Source organism: Pecten maximus, unplaced genomic scaffold (genome assembly GCF_902652985.1).
Source record: "Pecten maximus unplaced genomic scaffold, xPecMax1.1, whole genome shotgun sequence".
NCBI classification, from domain to species: domain Eukaryota; kingdom Metazoa; phylum Mollusca; class Bivalvia; order Pectinida; family Pectinidae; genus Pecten; species Pecten maximus.
In genome coordinates, this window is record NW_022979481.1 from 32,546 (window position 1) to 46,611 (window position 14,066).

General features: G+C 37.9%; 1 protein-coding gene across 1 annotated transcript in view; it reads right to left on the reverse strand.

The window, feature by feature from the left end:
• Positions 1 to 2,844: 2,844 nt before the first annotated feature.
• LOC117318709 overlaps positions 2,845 to 14,066 on the reverse strand; it is a 35,216-nt gene continuing 23,994 nt past the window's right edge. The window contains exons 7-10 of the mRNA XM_033873669.1: positions 11,145 to 11,216; positions 6,504 to 6,585; positions 4,662 to 5,960; positions 2,845 to 4,261 (exon numbers count right to left, since the gene is read on the reverse strand). Coding sequence (XP_033729560.1) covers positions 3,837 to 4,261; positions 4,662 to 5,960; positions 6,504 to 6,585; positions 11,145 to 11,216 — 1,878 coding nt within the window. The 3' untranslated portion in view covers positions 2,845 to 3,836. The remainder of the gene's footprint in view (positions 4,262 to 4,661; positions 5,961 to 6,503; positions 6,586 to 11,144; positions 11,217 to 14,066) is intronic.

Here is a 14,066-nt window from a genome sequence, read left to right on the forward strand (position 1 = left end):
TATGTGTGTTTTGGAGGCTGCGGTATGTTCGTGTTAAGTCTCCCTGTGATAGGCTGGAACTTTTGCCGATTTATAGTGCTACCTCACAGAAGCATACTACCGAAGACACACTATACTGACAACGGGCGAACCAGTCGTCCAACTCTAAATATGCTGAGCGCCAGCCAGGGGACAGAACCCATAGCCTTCATTACAGGGGCGAACGCTCAACTGAAGACCAAAAGTGAGGCATTGTCAAGGGAGACATTCGGAACAAGAAAGATGTTCAGAAAGAGAAAAGATAAGATTCACAATTTAGTCGCCTGCTACAATCATGCAATGGGGGCAGCAGGTACAATTCTTACGCCCGTCCTGCAGAGCAGGCGTTCGCCCCTGTGAGGAAGGCTTTGGGTTCTGTCCCCTAGCCGGGACATACAAGAGTCTTTAAAAATTGTAGTTGCTTCTCCAGCTTAGCGCTCCACATATTAGGAGTCCGAGTGAGACGAATGGTTGCCCGTTGTCAGTATGATGTTGGACTACAAGGCGTTGCGAACGCCCCTGCATTACCAGAGTAATGTCCCAACCTTATCGACTTCATAATTGCGATATTTCGCGGAATATCTGTACTGTTCAAATGTTGTTCAATTTGTAGTGATTCCCTACCAGCACAAATCTGCTGGAAGCATGCAACCTCGGGCTGGGTCACGGTCGTCTGAATATTAACTAATGAAGCACATTTTCTCGGTACACGGCATATCTCAGTTTTTAAAGTTAATTGAATTTTTTAGACAAAGTTATATTAGAAAACAAACTTGCGTTTCTTTTTCCTGCTATTATACCCTTCTAATGACTTGGCCAATTATTTGTCCGCAGCTCTTCCAGTTTCAAACACCCAATATAACTGTAGCTAGATTTGTATCCTATCAGCCTAACTGTTATTTACTGGAACGTTTAGAGACAAAGTACATATATTTCCACATCTATTCACAAGCTTTACACAAGTCAAAGAATGCATATCGCAAACACGGGATGCCGTTCTTAAATGATCTTAGCTGTTAATAGGACGTTAAACAAAATTAACCAAACTAAACAAATCCCTTAAATGATCGAGCTATTCGATCTCCAATCATCATGGTCCCCTCCGGATTGGGTGTCAGATATGTTCAATGTTTCTTTCCTACTAGTTCTCAAACGGAACATTTGATTTAACATAGTTTTGACGTAGCTAGTTGTATGTCAGTTTTCGTCCTAAGCACAGAAGCACAGAACAATGTCATTATTCTGAAACGCCTTGTCTTTATTTATTTCAATAGTCTTCGTGCAGAGTTCTCATTTCGATCGTATTGTGCCATTATTGATACATTTTGAGTTTCCCTGACGATGTGTAGTCACAAAAATATACTAATGAGCTTCATGAGGAAAAAGTGCTTTTATTACAGTAATCAAACTATTAAACATCCTGAATATAAACATTTATTCCATCACAACATGTTATTTTATGACACATTGCAAATATCTGATCAACAAAACATATGATATCATTACATCCGTATTTCTTAGATAACACATTAATTATCATATAAAACATTTATTTTATTAATGTATTTCCCGTGTATGAAGTTAAGTTAGTTAGTTAAAATGCTTAACAGCCCTTCAACACTGTAAAGGTCATTAGGGCTCAAACATGTGATTAAAAATACGAGCAAAAACGGCAAGAGACATAAATCAACGAAATATTTAAAAATGTAGATATACAAAATTGTATATTGTTACACTCACGATAGGTTTAAAATCAAAAGTGGCTATTGTTAGTCAAATATTGTGGTAAAAGCCAATAACTGTCCGATAGTTCAAAATTTTGTATATACTAAAAGACTCGAACACAGTCATCAGACTTGTCATGCTGTTGTAATGATGGTAAATGGTTCATTGCACACGACGCACTGGGGTTGGTCCTCACGCTTCAATAAGTAGGAATGCGTTATATATGTATGGCCAATCCTAAGACGGGCAAGAACAACCTCGTCTCGTCGATTGTCTCTGTAGCAAGGAGACCATTCGCCGATATTTCCTTTGATTGAGTATAGTTTATTGTCTACCTATTGATTCCATTCATTTAGCCACTTTGATAATAAAACAATTTGTAACTAACGGCTTAAAATCGGTAAAATGAATTTTAAAATCAGTTGGTGGAAGTGATAACGCCACTTTTCAAGCGCGATCTGCTTTTTCATTGCCAGGTATTCCGTATGTCCAGGAACCCAGCAAAATATTATATGACAATTAAAGGTGAGACTATGCAGTAAAATCAGTATTTTTCGAATGGACATGTCATCTAGATTTCTGTTACTTAGACTCTGTAAGACAGATAGAGAGTCAGAATAGATAATTGCTCTCGTTACATTGTAAGTTTTAATGTGTTGGAGAGTAAGGCAGATATTATGGGCCTCTGCAGACAATATCGAAGCGTCATTAGGAAGTCGGCATCCCAAGGCTGCATTTGTAATAACCATGGCTGCCGCTACCTTATGATCGTTCTTAGAACCATCAGTGTAGAATGATTGGAAGCCACTGTATTTTGACTGTAGGTCTAAGAATGACGAACGAAAAACATCAGGGTCAGTATCAGAAGTTAAGTTACTTGTGAATTCGAATACAACAACATTCCTACAATTAAAACGAATTTGAAAACACTATGTCATATCATTAACAAGACATATTTGTAAAAGAGTAACACTGAGCGTACACACCCATCAACGAATAGTTATCGTTATAACTGTTCAACAGTTTCGTCATTATGTCGGTATTCTCTGTTGTTTATGTAGAATACATAAAAAATCAGTTTGTGTAGGAGTTGAGCAGTACTCATAATTTAGCCGTAAAAATATAAATATAGATATATAAATTGGTGCAGATATTGAAAGTGTTCAGGTAGTTATTTTTGCAATCCTTTCTGGTGACGTGTTCCTCGAGAAGCTAAGGAAAAGATTAGAACAGATTAAAGACATCCTTATTGCTCTGTTTGACAGGCACAACGTCTCTCGTATTTTATTCTGTGCGGTAGCCACTGCCTACTACAAGGAACACTGTCTGTAAAAACCCTAGCTGTTCACAGGGCGATAAACCAAACAAACTATAATCAAGTAAACTTGATCTTTGGTCAGTTGAATTAACCTTTAATTGTGCATCAAATTGTCATAAGAAAACATTCATCAGTGAAAAATATTAAACTTGAAATACAAATTCAGCTGTTTGATCCCGTGACATTGAATAAATATAACAAAATGTTAATCAGTAAAAATTTACAAAAAAAAATATCCAAAACAAATACTTGCAACCATGCAAATCTGTCAACAAATACAAAAGTAATAGCAACTAGTGCAATTTGTGAACAATTTGCTTTGGTTTGGTTTTATTTGTTTAACGTCCTATTAACAGCTAAGGTCATTTAAGGACGGCCTCCCGTGTTTGCGATATGTATGCGTGTGGTGAGTGCGTGTGTGGGTTTTGTGAGGCTGCGGTATGTAACAAACACACCAGTAATAAATAAGATAATTTGTGTGGCATGTGGCAAATCATCGTCATATAAGTTACCCGAGTCCTTGGTTGGTTTGTAATATCGAATTATAAAACAACAATGTGTATATCGTTGTCTCACAATTAAGAGATTAAGTCGCAAGGTGGGCGATAACATCGCCATCCATTAAACCAAAAGGCATCAAGTTAAGTCATTATGTGATGATAGATTTATACATGACGTTAAACAGATGGAACCTAACTCAATGTTGCGACGTAGCGTAAAAGATCAGTTAGGAAAAGCTCTACATTCTACAGCGGTAATAACTGTTGATATGTTCCTATGGAAACGATGCTATTGAGTACTGCGTGCCTAGAGTTTTCAATATTGCACCGATAGGTGTAACAACTGCTAATGGAAACGGGTTGGTACCTACATACGCATGTCCGATAGCCATTCCTATTAATACTAATTCACCCGTGTCGGACTTCATAAACACGGGTGAACCGGAGTCTCCCTCTGCAAAAAACGTCATTGTTGGATGGGTACCACTGACTTGATACTGGTTTTGCATTTCGACCTTCTCCGTACATCTAGGTAAGCCGAGAGCCGTGGACAGTGGTCTTACGTGAGTTCCACACACATCTAGTGTTCCTTTTGTGACGTCACTGGAACCTCCAAATTTAAACACAATGTGTGTTGTACCGAAATGTGTTAAGTCTTCTTGGATGGATCCACTGTTATACTCGGGAAGTTGGTCAAACCCTGAAATTATGAAATAAATAGAAGGTATGCTAAATAAAAGAGAATTCTTGTTTCAAATGATTTTTATACAAAAGCTTCAAATAATTTAGCAAATTAACAATCAAAGAAATTAAGACTGAGAAAAGTCGATGGCTAGGAAACATTTTTTAGGTAGTGATACAAGAGAAAAACAATCGTTCGTTATGTATGAAGGACAGGGACATTCTACTCTCAGGATAACAAAATGTGGACAATCCTCAGATAATCTCGAGTTTCACTACATTTGAGGACTCTCTGATGAAATATCCCTATCCTATATAGACACATAATGAAAGAGACGTATACTCTTAAACACAAGATGTGTAGCTATTAACGAAGCTGAAGAACAGCAATGGCCTGAATATTTCAATTCAACACAAACCTGCATTTTTGTAGCTACTGTGTTTCGCATTGGCAAATTGGCCAGCAGTTGGTAATCTACTCGGATCAGTCACCTCAACAACGGCGACATCAATACTTGGATCCAGCTGCGGATTGAAAATAGCTCTATGTACATGTCCACATGGAGAACCTGCAAAGGCCGTTGAATCAACTGAAGGTTGTACGACTTCAACTGTGTTGTTACCGGTGTGTGTATAATCTACACATTTTGTTGTAACTGGAATATCAAACAACACGTGTGCGCAGGTAAGAAATCCAATATTGTTATTAAACTTCACAAACGGACCATGTGTGCCTCCAATCAGTTGAAGGGGATTCCCGCATGCATCATATTCAGGAGTTGACCTTCCGATATCACAACCCATTTTGAGAGTCGAATGAAAATGATCACTTGGCAGTGAATTATATCCGCCTCGTTTGAAATAACCTTCGTGTACATCAACATCAATAAAATCACCGTCTTCTAACTCTAACTGTTTCGGGAACTCTGGTTCTCCGAGTGGCACTACGCCCTTTGTACTACAGTATAGTGCGATGCATGGCTTTTCGATGATGTCGTCTCCGTTGTTCCGGTATATCACAGGACTGACGTTTATAATATTTAAGTTACTATGGTTAGCCCAAAGATTCCTTTGGTGGAGTGATAGTGCATTTTCAGCTCGTTGTGTATCTTTGTATGGAACCATCTTTCTTCCATCTTCGGTGCATTCTCTCTCTTTTTTATAAATGTACGGATTTCGAATCATAACCAAACCGAGGCCATCACCAAGTTCATAGTTTGAAGCCTTATTTTCATGTGTTGAATATACAATGAAAGCTCGGGTGCGTTGTCCATCTTTTCCCACGCGATGTCCTGGAATGACGGCGGGTCGAAGTTTATAATATTTTGTTTTCAATTTTTCGGCTTGATCCAACATGTATATCTCTTCCATTTCGTCACTGAGGTGTAATATTCGAAAGCAGCGTTTGATATTGTCTTCTCCAGAGTATTTGATGAGCGAGCATACCATCTCCGTTCTCTCCATTAAAGTCGCTAAATATAACGCCGTGGCATTACCGACTGTTAATCCCTTCAAAGCTTCACCGAATATGTGTTCGTGGATCTCCCTTTCTTCATCCCATTCGATTACCTTCCATTTCCTCATACATTCTAGCATTTCTGATGAGCCAAACACAGCTACAATATGAAGAATGCTTTCGGTTGTTTCTGTTGTCTTTTCTAAAGTTTCAAACTTTTCGATGTCTCTCTTCTTCACGATTTCGATTAGCGATTTCGTATCTGAAGTATCAATAAATACAAGAACAGTTTTAAGGTGTTATACACCAATGTGATAGTCTATAACACACGTGTTATAGCAATGATAAAAACAGTAATAATACCGAAACGTTAATGAAATCGATAGACCGAAGAGAAAGCAAGAACAAAAAGAGTGGCTTCACTTCATAAGATTGTCTGTTACTCAAACAATATGGCATTAAGATAATTGTGCAATCGCAATTTTACTGTAGTGTGTAATACGAGCCACAATCCCTCTATTTTACTTGTGTGATACTTTCCCAAGTATTCGCGGTTAGAGGGCAAATATAAATAACGTGATAATAAAAAACCTCTCATCTACTTCACTGTCTAAAACGCAAAATCGACCCTCCCCCGTTAGACAATAAAATTGGATATACGATATATCAACATGGCGTTCACCGTTGAGAAAAAAAAGATTTTACTAGACATTTTCATATCAATGAAAGTTCTTTTTTAATTGTAATTGTGTTTCTAATTTAAGCATATAATCTACTTTGATACATCGCTGTCTGTCAGCATTACCTCCATCATCATCACCACTTCGTATTGAAGCGTCTGGTGTATCCGACGTCGACACGCTAGTCTTCATTTCAGTTCGTCCGATCTATAACGTATTAATAATACATGCAACAAATACACAGCATGTCAACGTGTAAATGAAACCGTAACTATAAGTTAATAATTAATGGCCAAAACCACATAGTGATCTCTACTTTGTTATGGTTGATTGAATATTTAAGAAGACAAAATTATCAAGTTGGTTTCTAAACAGGTAAATGCAATCGTGATAAAACTAATAATGAGAAAATACAGATAAACCAAATCGACCCATAAGCTGATAATTTCCAGGTCTGTTTTAACTTTGAATGCAATGCGTTTATATTTTGTAGTTTTAAATATAGAAATATACGGAAAACAACACCGAGTCGATATTTTAATCACAAATGAGTTGTTGTATGGTCGCCGACGACCATTTTGAAAACGTTTGTTGGTTATTTATGAAATATTTTTTAAACAGTGTTTATTCTTTAATTAGATCACGTTCCGACTGAAGTGCCACTTCTCTTATTGTTTGTATCTTCCTCAGACTTGTGAACATTTAAAGTAGTATATTTCAACAATTAAAAGCCAAATTGAAATGACATATTCCATAATATTTAATAACTTAATGTGATGATATTTTCTTGAAAATGTTTTGAAAAAATAACAATTTTGTTTGTGTACGTTTCGCTCAAGTATCTCAATAAACATGATAAAACTCTTTACATCTACCCCCTTGATTTTACTTGATATCAAAGTTTTGAAAGTTTTGCACAATACTTTCCGTCTCCGCCTGTGCTTTTAATGTCTAGAACATTACTATGTCCATAATTCGAAGGTTTGGTTTGGTTTGGTTTATTTTGTTTAACGTCCTATTAACATCTTAGGTAATTTAAGGACGGCCTCCCGTGCGTGCGACATGTATGAGTGTGGTGAGTGCGTATGTGTTTTGGGAGGCTGCGGTATGTTCGTGTGAAGTCTCCTTGTGGTAGGCCGGAACTTTTGCCGATTTAAAGTGCTATCTCACTGGAGCATACTGCCGAAGACACCCAGCAGCACACCCCACCCGGTCACATTATACTGACAACGGGCCAACCAGTCGCCCCAAAACCTTCCTCACAGCGGCGAACGCTCAACTAAAGGCCAAAAGTGAGGCATTGTCAAGGGAGACATTAGGAAGAAGAAAGTTATCAAGAAAGAAGAGAAAATATAAGATCCCAAGTTTAGTCGCCTCTTACGACCATGCAATGGGGGCAGCAGGTACAATTCTTACGCCCTACCTGCAGGGCAGTAATTCGAAGGATCACAACACTTGATGTGTACATCGGTTTAATCACGGTCCAATATGACTTATTTACATTTATTTGCCTTTTAAAAAGATAATGGAATTAAGTGTATACATTGGTCATACTAACACGCACAAAAATCAGGGCCAATGACCATTTAATTACAGAGTTAATGTCCTTTGTTAAGACAATTTAGAGCTTTCAGTTATTTGGTATTAAGTAAATGTAGACGAAAAGGAAATAAAAATGTGGGTATATCCAGCGATTCATCAGTATACGTTTTATATGATGACATACCTAAGATAAATTAAAGCATAAAACTGTAAAGATACTCGGATGTTAAAATACATCCTATGTTATCTCAGTAAACAAGGGCCCAATGGGCCCAAATCGCTCACCTGCAATGCAGTGATCTTTTCATATATGGATCCTGCAGTTATTTGAAAGCATGCTACAGGACCAATATAATGTCTCTCTGCACTTTGGCTTTTCAATAAAAGTCATTTAAAGATTTAAGCATACTTGATCGACGTGACCTCGAATGAAGGTCAAGGTCATTCATTTGAACAAACTTGGTAGCCCTTCACCCCAGCATGCTACAGACCCAATATCAACTCCCTGGGACTCTTGGTTATTGAGAAGAAGTTGTTTAAAGATTTTAGCCTTTTTGACCCCTGTGACCTTGAATGAAGGTCAAGGTCATTCATTTGAACAAACTTGGTAGCCCTTTACCCCAGCATGCTACAGACCCAATATCAACTCTCTGGGACTCTTGGTTATTGAGAAGAAGTCGTTTAAAGATTTTAGCCTTTTGACTCCTGTGACCTTGAATGAAAGTCAAGGTCATTCATTTGAACAAACTTGGTAGCCCTTCACCCCAGCATGCTACAGGCCAAATATTAGGTCTCTGGGACTCTTGGTTATTGAGAAGAAGTCGTTTAAAGATTTTAGCCTTTTTGACTCCTGTGACCTTGAATGAAAGTCAAGGTCATTCATTTGAACAAACTTGGTAGCTCTTTACCCCAGCATGCTACAGGCCAAATATTAGGTCTCTTGGACTGTTGGTTATCGAGAAGAAGTCGTTTAAAGATTTTAGCCTTTTTGGCCCCTGTGACCTTGAATGAAGGTCAAGGCCATTCATTTGAACAAACTTGGTAGCCCTTCACCCCAGCATGCGACAGGCCAAATATTAGGTCTCTGGGACTCTTGGTTATTGAGAAGAAGTTGTTTAAAGATTTTAGCCTTTTTGACTCCTGTGACCTTGAATGAAAGTCAAGGTCATTCATTTGAACAAAATTGGTAGCCTTTTACCGCAGCATGCTACAGACCCAATATCAACTACCTGAGACTCTTGGTTATTGAGAAGAAGTCGTTTAAAGATTTTAGCCTTTTTGACTCCTGTGACCTTGAATGACGGTCAAGGTCATTCATTTGAACAAACTTGGTAGCCCTTCACCCCAGCATGCTACAGACCCAATATCAACTCCCTGGGACTCTTGGTTATTGAGAAGAAGTCGTTTAAAGATTTTAGCCTTTTTGACCCCTGTGACCTTGAATGAAAGTCAAGGTCATTCATTTGAACAAACTTGGTAGCCCTTCACATGAGCATGCTACAGACCCAATATCAACTCCCTGGGACTCTTGGTTATTGAGAAGAAGTCGTTTAAAGATTTTAGCCTTTTTGACTCCTGTGACCTTGAATGAAGGTCAAGGTCATTCATTTGAACAAACTTGGTAGCCCTTCACCCCAGCATGCTACAGACCCAATATCAAGTCCCTGGGTCTTTTGGCTATTTAGAAGAAGTCGTCTAATTTTTTTTTAGCCTTTTTGACTCCTGTGACCTTGAATGAAAGTCAAGGTCATTCATTTGAACAAACTTGGGAGCCCTTCACCCCAGCATGCTACAGGCCAAATATTAGGCCTCTGGGACTCTTGGTTATTGAGAAGAAGTCGTTTAAAGATTTTAGCCTTTTTGACTCCTGTGACCTTGAATGACGGTCAAAGTCATTCATTTGAACAAACTTGGTAGCCCTTCACCCCAGCATGCTACAGACCCAATATCAACTCCCTGGGACTCTTGGTTATTGAGAAGAAGTCGTTTGAAGATTTTAGCCTTTTTGACCCCTGTGACCTTGAATGAAAGTCAAGGTCATTCATTTGAACAAACTTGGTAGCCCTTCACCCGAGCATGCTACAGACCCAATATCAACTCCCTGGGACTCTTGGTTATTGAGAAGAAGTCGTTTAAAGATTTTAGCCTTTTTGACTCCTGTGACCTTGAATGAAAGTCAAGGTCATTCATTTGAACAAACTTGGTAGCCCTTCACCCCAGCATGCTACAGACCCAATATCAAGTCCCTGGGACTCTTGGTTATTGAGAAGAAGTCGTTTAAAGATTTTAGCCTTTTTGACTCCTGTGACCTTGAATGAAGGTCAAGGTCATTCATTTGAACAAACTTGGTAGCCCTTCACCCCAGCATGCTACAGACCCAATATCAAGTCCCTGGGTCTTTTGGCTATTTAGAAGAAGTCGTCTAATTTTTTTTTAGCCTTTTTGACTCCTGTGACCTTGAATGAAAGTCAAGGTCATTCATTTGAACAAACTTGGTAGCCCTTTACCCCAGCATGCTACAGACCCAATATCAACTCCCTGGGACTGTTGGTTGTTGAGAAGAAGTCGTTTGAAGATTTTAGCCTTTTTGACTCCTGTGACCTTGAATGAAGGTCAAGGTCATTCATTTGAACAAACTTGGTAGCCCTTCACCCCAGCATGCTACAGGCCCAATATTAGGTCTCTAGGCCTTTTGGTTATTGAGAAGAAGTTGCTTGAATGGAAAGTTGACGCCGGACGGACGGCCGGACGGACGGACGGACGGACGACGGACGGACGACGGACGCCGCGCCACGGCATAAGCTCACTTGCCCTTCGGGCAGGTGAGCTAAAAAATGAAAATAAAAATAGTGGTGGGTAAAATAGGTATAAAAATATTATTTGCGATATAATGATATCAGGTATGGCCAATTGTGGTGGATATGACATTTTTTGTATAAATGTTTTGGTTCAATGCCAGGTTCAAGGCTCATTAGGTCCCGAAATTAATTAGTCTCACTTTAGGGGGCGCTGTAGTCATATTCATGGTTTACAAAGGGTGAAGAGTTTTTTTTTTAAATATATGTTCTATTGTAATTGACTAATCTATATGAATTCAGTAATCTTTTTATCCTGTTTGGTATTTAGCGTTTTACTTGTTATAACCGATTAAATAATATCACTTGTGTTCTAATATCGAATCTCTCCAATTTCAATTAATAAACTGACTATAAGGAAACACTTACTGATCTGTCTTTGTCCAGAAGTAGTTCGACTATTTCAGTATGACCACGAGATCTTGCCTTTTCAATCACATCCTGTTAAAAAATTTGACATTTCATGTATGATTGATATTAATGTATATAAAAATGTGCTTTGACTTCAAGTGAAAGGGCAACTTGAGAAAGATTGTAAATTGAATCAACGTGGGCATGTTTGCATGTGAATCACCTGTTATGTTAATTCTATTACAAAAATGTGTATACAAGAGTTGTTTCATGTTGATACTGCAGTTTCCCATGCAATGTCCTTTGTTAAAGTATGACATTTTCAGTCGTTGACTCCAAATGATTCGACGTTGATGTCATAGGTTAAAAGGAGTGCTCCCTGTTTATCCGTGGTCTATTTATATTGTCCATATGGGTTCAGGAATTGCGTCTATCTTGAAATGTAACCTGTTTGTCCAGTTTTATCCAGGTATGTCAGAATATGAGGTACATATATGCAAGTTTTTACGTAAAAAATGGCATGTTTCTGAGCATATATTTGCATATTTCCCTTCTTCAGCCTAGTAAACTCTGCGTTTATACCACCGTAAGTGCAGTGAACAAAATGTTCAGCTGATTAATAAGTGCGGGAATCGATAACAATATCATGCCGTCGTCTCTTTGTGACGTCACGGAACGTCAACTAGACGGAGCCGTTTTGAAAGGACTGATCGCGCAATTTCCGCGTTTCTCCTTTTACCCGATTATCGCTGTACAAAAAGCTAACGTCAGGTGAGGATTTTGTCAAAAATTAATCAGAATATTACGAAAATGGGTGCGTATTTAGCTTATCCTCGAGGTAGCCTAAAACAAATAGCTTACGCGTTCAGCTTCTATAGAACATTCGACCAGGTCACTACTCAATCTGTGTCAATACACGCTGTGCTTGACGACAATAGTTATTTTTTAAGACGGAAAATATGGATTGTGAATATATCAATTAATTAAAAACGCAAAAGGCATTAAAAAAATGTTGAGTTTCTTTTAATTTTGTTAACAAAGTGTGTTTACGTAAATTCACTGGAACTATATCGTTTTTAACACATCACGACTTTTATTTTCTTCCTACAGGATTTCAACGACTTGTTTGATGTAAATATTGGCATTGAACGATGTTTTTATTACGTTTACGGTGTTATGAACGCTAACGCACTATATAGAATATGCCTGTGTCCCATTGCGTTCATACCACTGTAAATGCAATAAAAACACTGTTCAATCCCTATATAAATGTTGAGTGTTTGTAGTTGTCATACGCGGATCAGACATTATACTGATTTAACGACTTTCAATTTATCATATCATAATAATTTCATATGTAGGGGAATTTTTATCTTTCATTATGATATGGAAGATAAAAATCTAAATGTGTTATATGTTTCTTTCAGTTGATCAATTTAACATATATTTCACTTCATGTTTTGTTATTGGGGAACTAGAGATAGTGCTTGTACCCCGATATTTACTTAAAAATTAGTTCAGGTTAATAGTCGAAAGTGCTATTTTCCGGAATGAGCGCATTCATATTTTCGCGTATTTTTTTTTTTTTTTTTTTTGCTTTGTTCATTCTGATTGGCCTATGCATTTGTCATATATCTTCGGATCTTCTCTACCGCCAACTCTTGTATAAGAATAAAGTCCGTTTACTAAAATCGTTCGAGTGATTTCTACAGGAACATGATCTACAAGATTATATAATCTGGATGAAGAAGCGTTTGAGAGGACTGTTTCTGAAAGACAACGACAACGCTAACACAAAAGTATTGTTGTTAATTTTTAATTTACATTAAATTTTGATCATTGAAACAGACTTTCTTTAATAACTAGTATTGAGCAAAACGGAATAATTTAAATGTGGGTATATCATTGTTTGGGTATTTCTGTAAATAGCACTTTTATTGTCCCCCTTGACACCAACTATTTCCCTCGGCTTCGACTCGGGAAATAGTTAATACCTCGGGGACAATAAAAGTGCTATTTCCCTCACACAATAACTGTATACTATTGAGTAAGATAACCAGACATATTTTGACAGCTTCGCGGGAAGACGCTAGTTGAGAACTCATTATTGAGAAATTGAGTTGTTTGTTTGGAGATCAAGGCAAGGCAATATAACAGAAATACTATTCTAAAACTCAACAAAAATGTGATTTTTTTTGTAGCACTTGATTCTAGCCTCGAGTTTCTATTCCAATATGCCATCGCCATAGAAAGTGAGTGTCACAAAGAAGTGAGTGTCTAAAGAACCAGACTTGACATCGGTATGACGCAGCGGACTTTTAATTAGCTAACAATGAAGGGTAAATGAAAACGTTTGGCAATAAACATAAAGTACCGCCTACACAATCATCACTTGAGTTGGGATGGAAAATTAGTATTTTAAAAAAAATTGACGTTTTATTTGTCATGTTTATTTTTACTAAGTATAGTTATAATGCTGCTACATCAAGCTCAATAGCAACACACTATATCTACCCGAAAACAGCAGGAAACCCACACACTAATGCAGCATGCCATAGGGCAAGCCTTACAAGCTTTGGCTAGATAGTATAAACATAGATGACATCACATTCGCCTTACGCTTACACCAGGAGATAGGAGGGTTGTCTCGTACGGACTTAAGGAAGTACGGAAAGTGCACGTTTTGTAAACAAGTCATCTCACGGAAGCGCGGAATAACGATTTTCCGATCTTTTTCAGTTGCTTATTAAGTCTTTTAAAAATCATTTTGTGAAAGCGACGATTCAGACCCTTCACGACCAAACACGGATAGACTTGCGTACAAAGTCAAGTTGAAGCATAGTGTGCGTTCTGGTATGGTTCGAACTACATCTGAACATGCTGATACCATGTGAAGTTTCCACCAGGCCGGAACCGGGGGATAGTCGCATTTCTGATTAA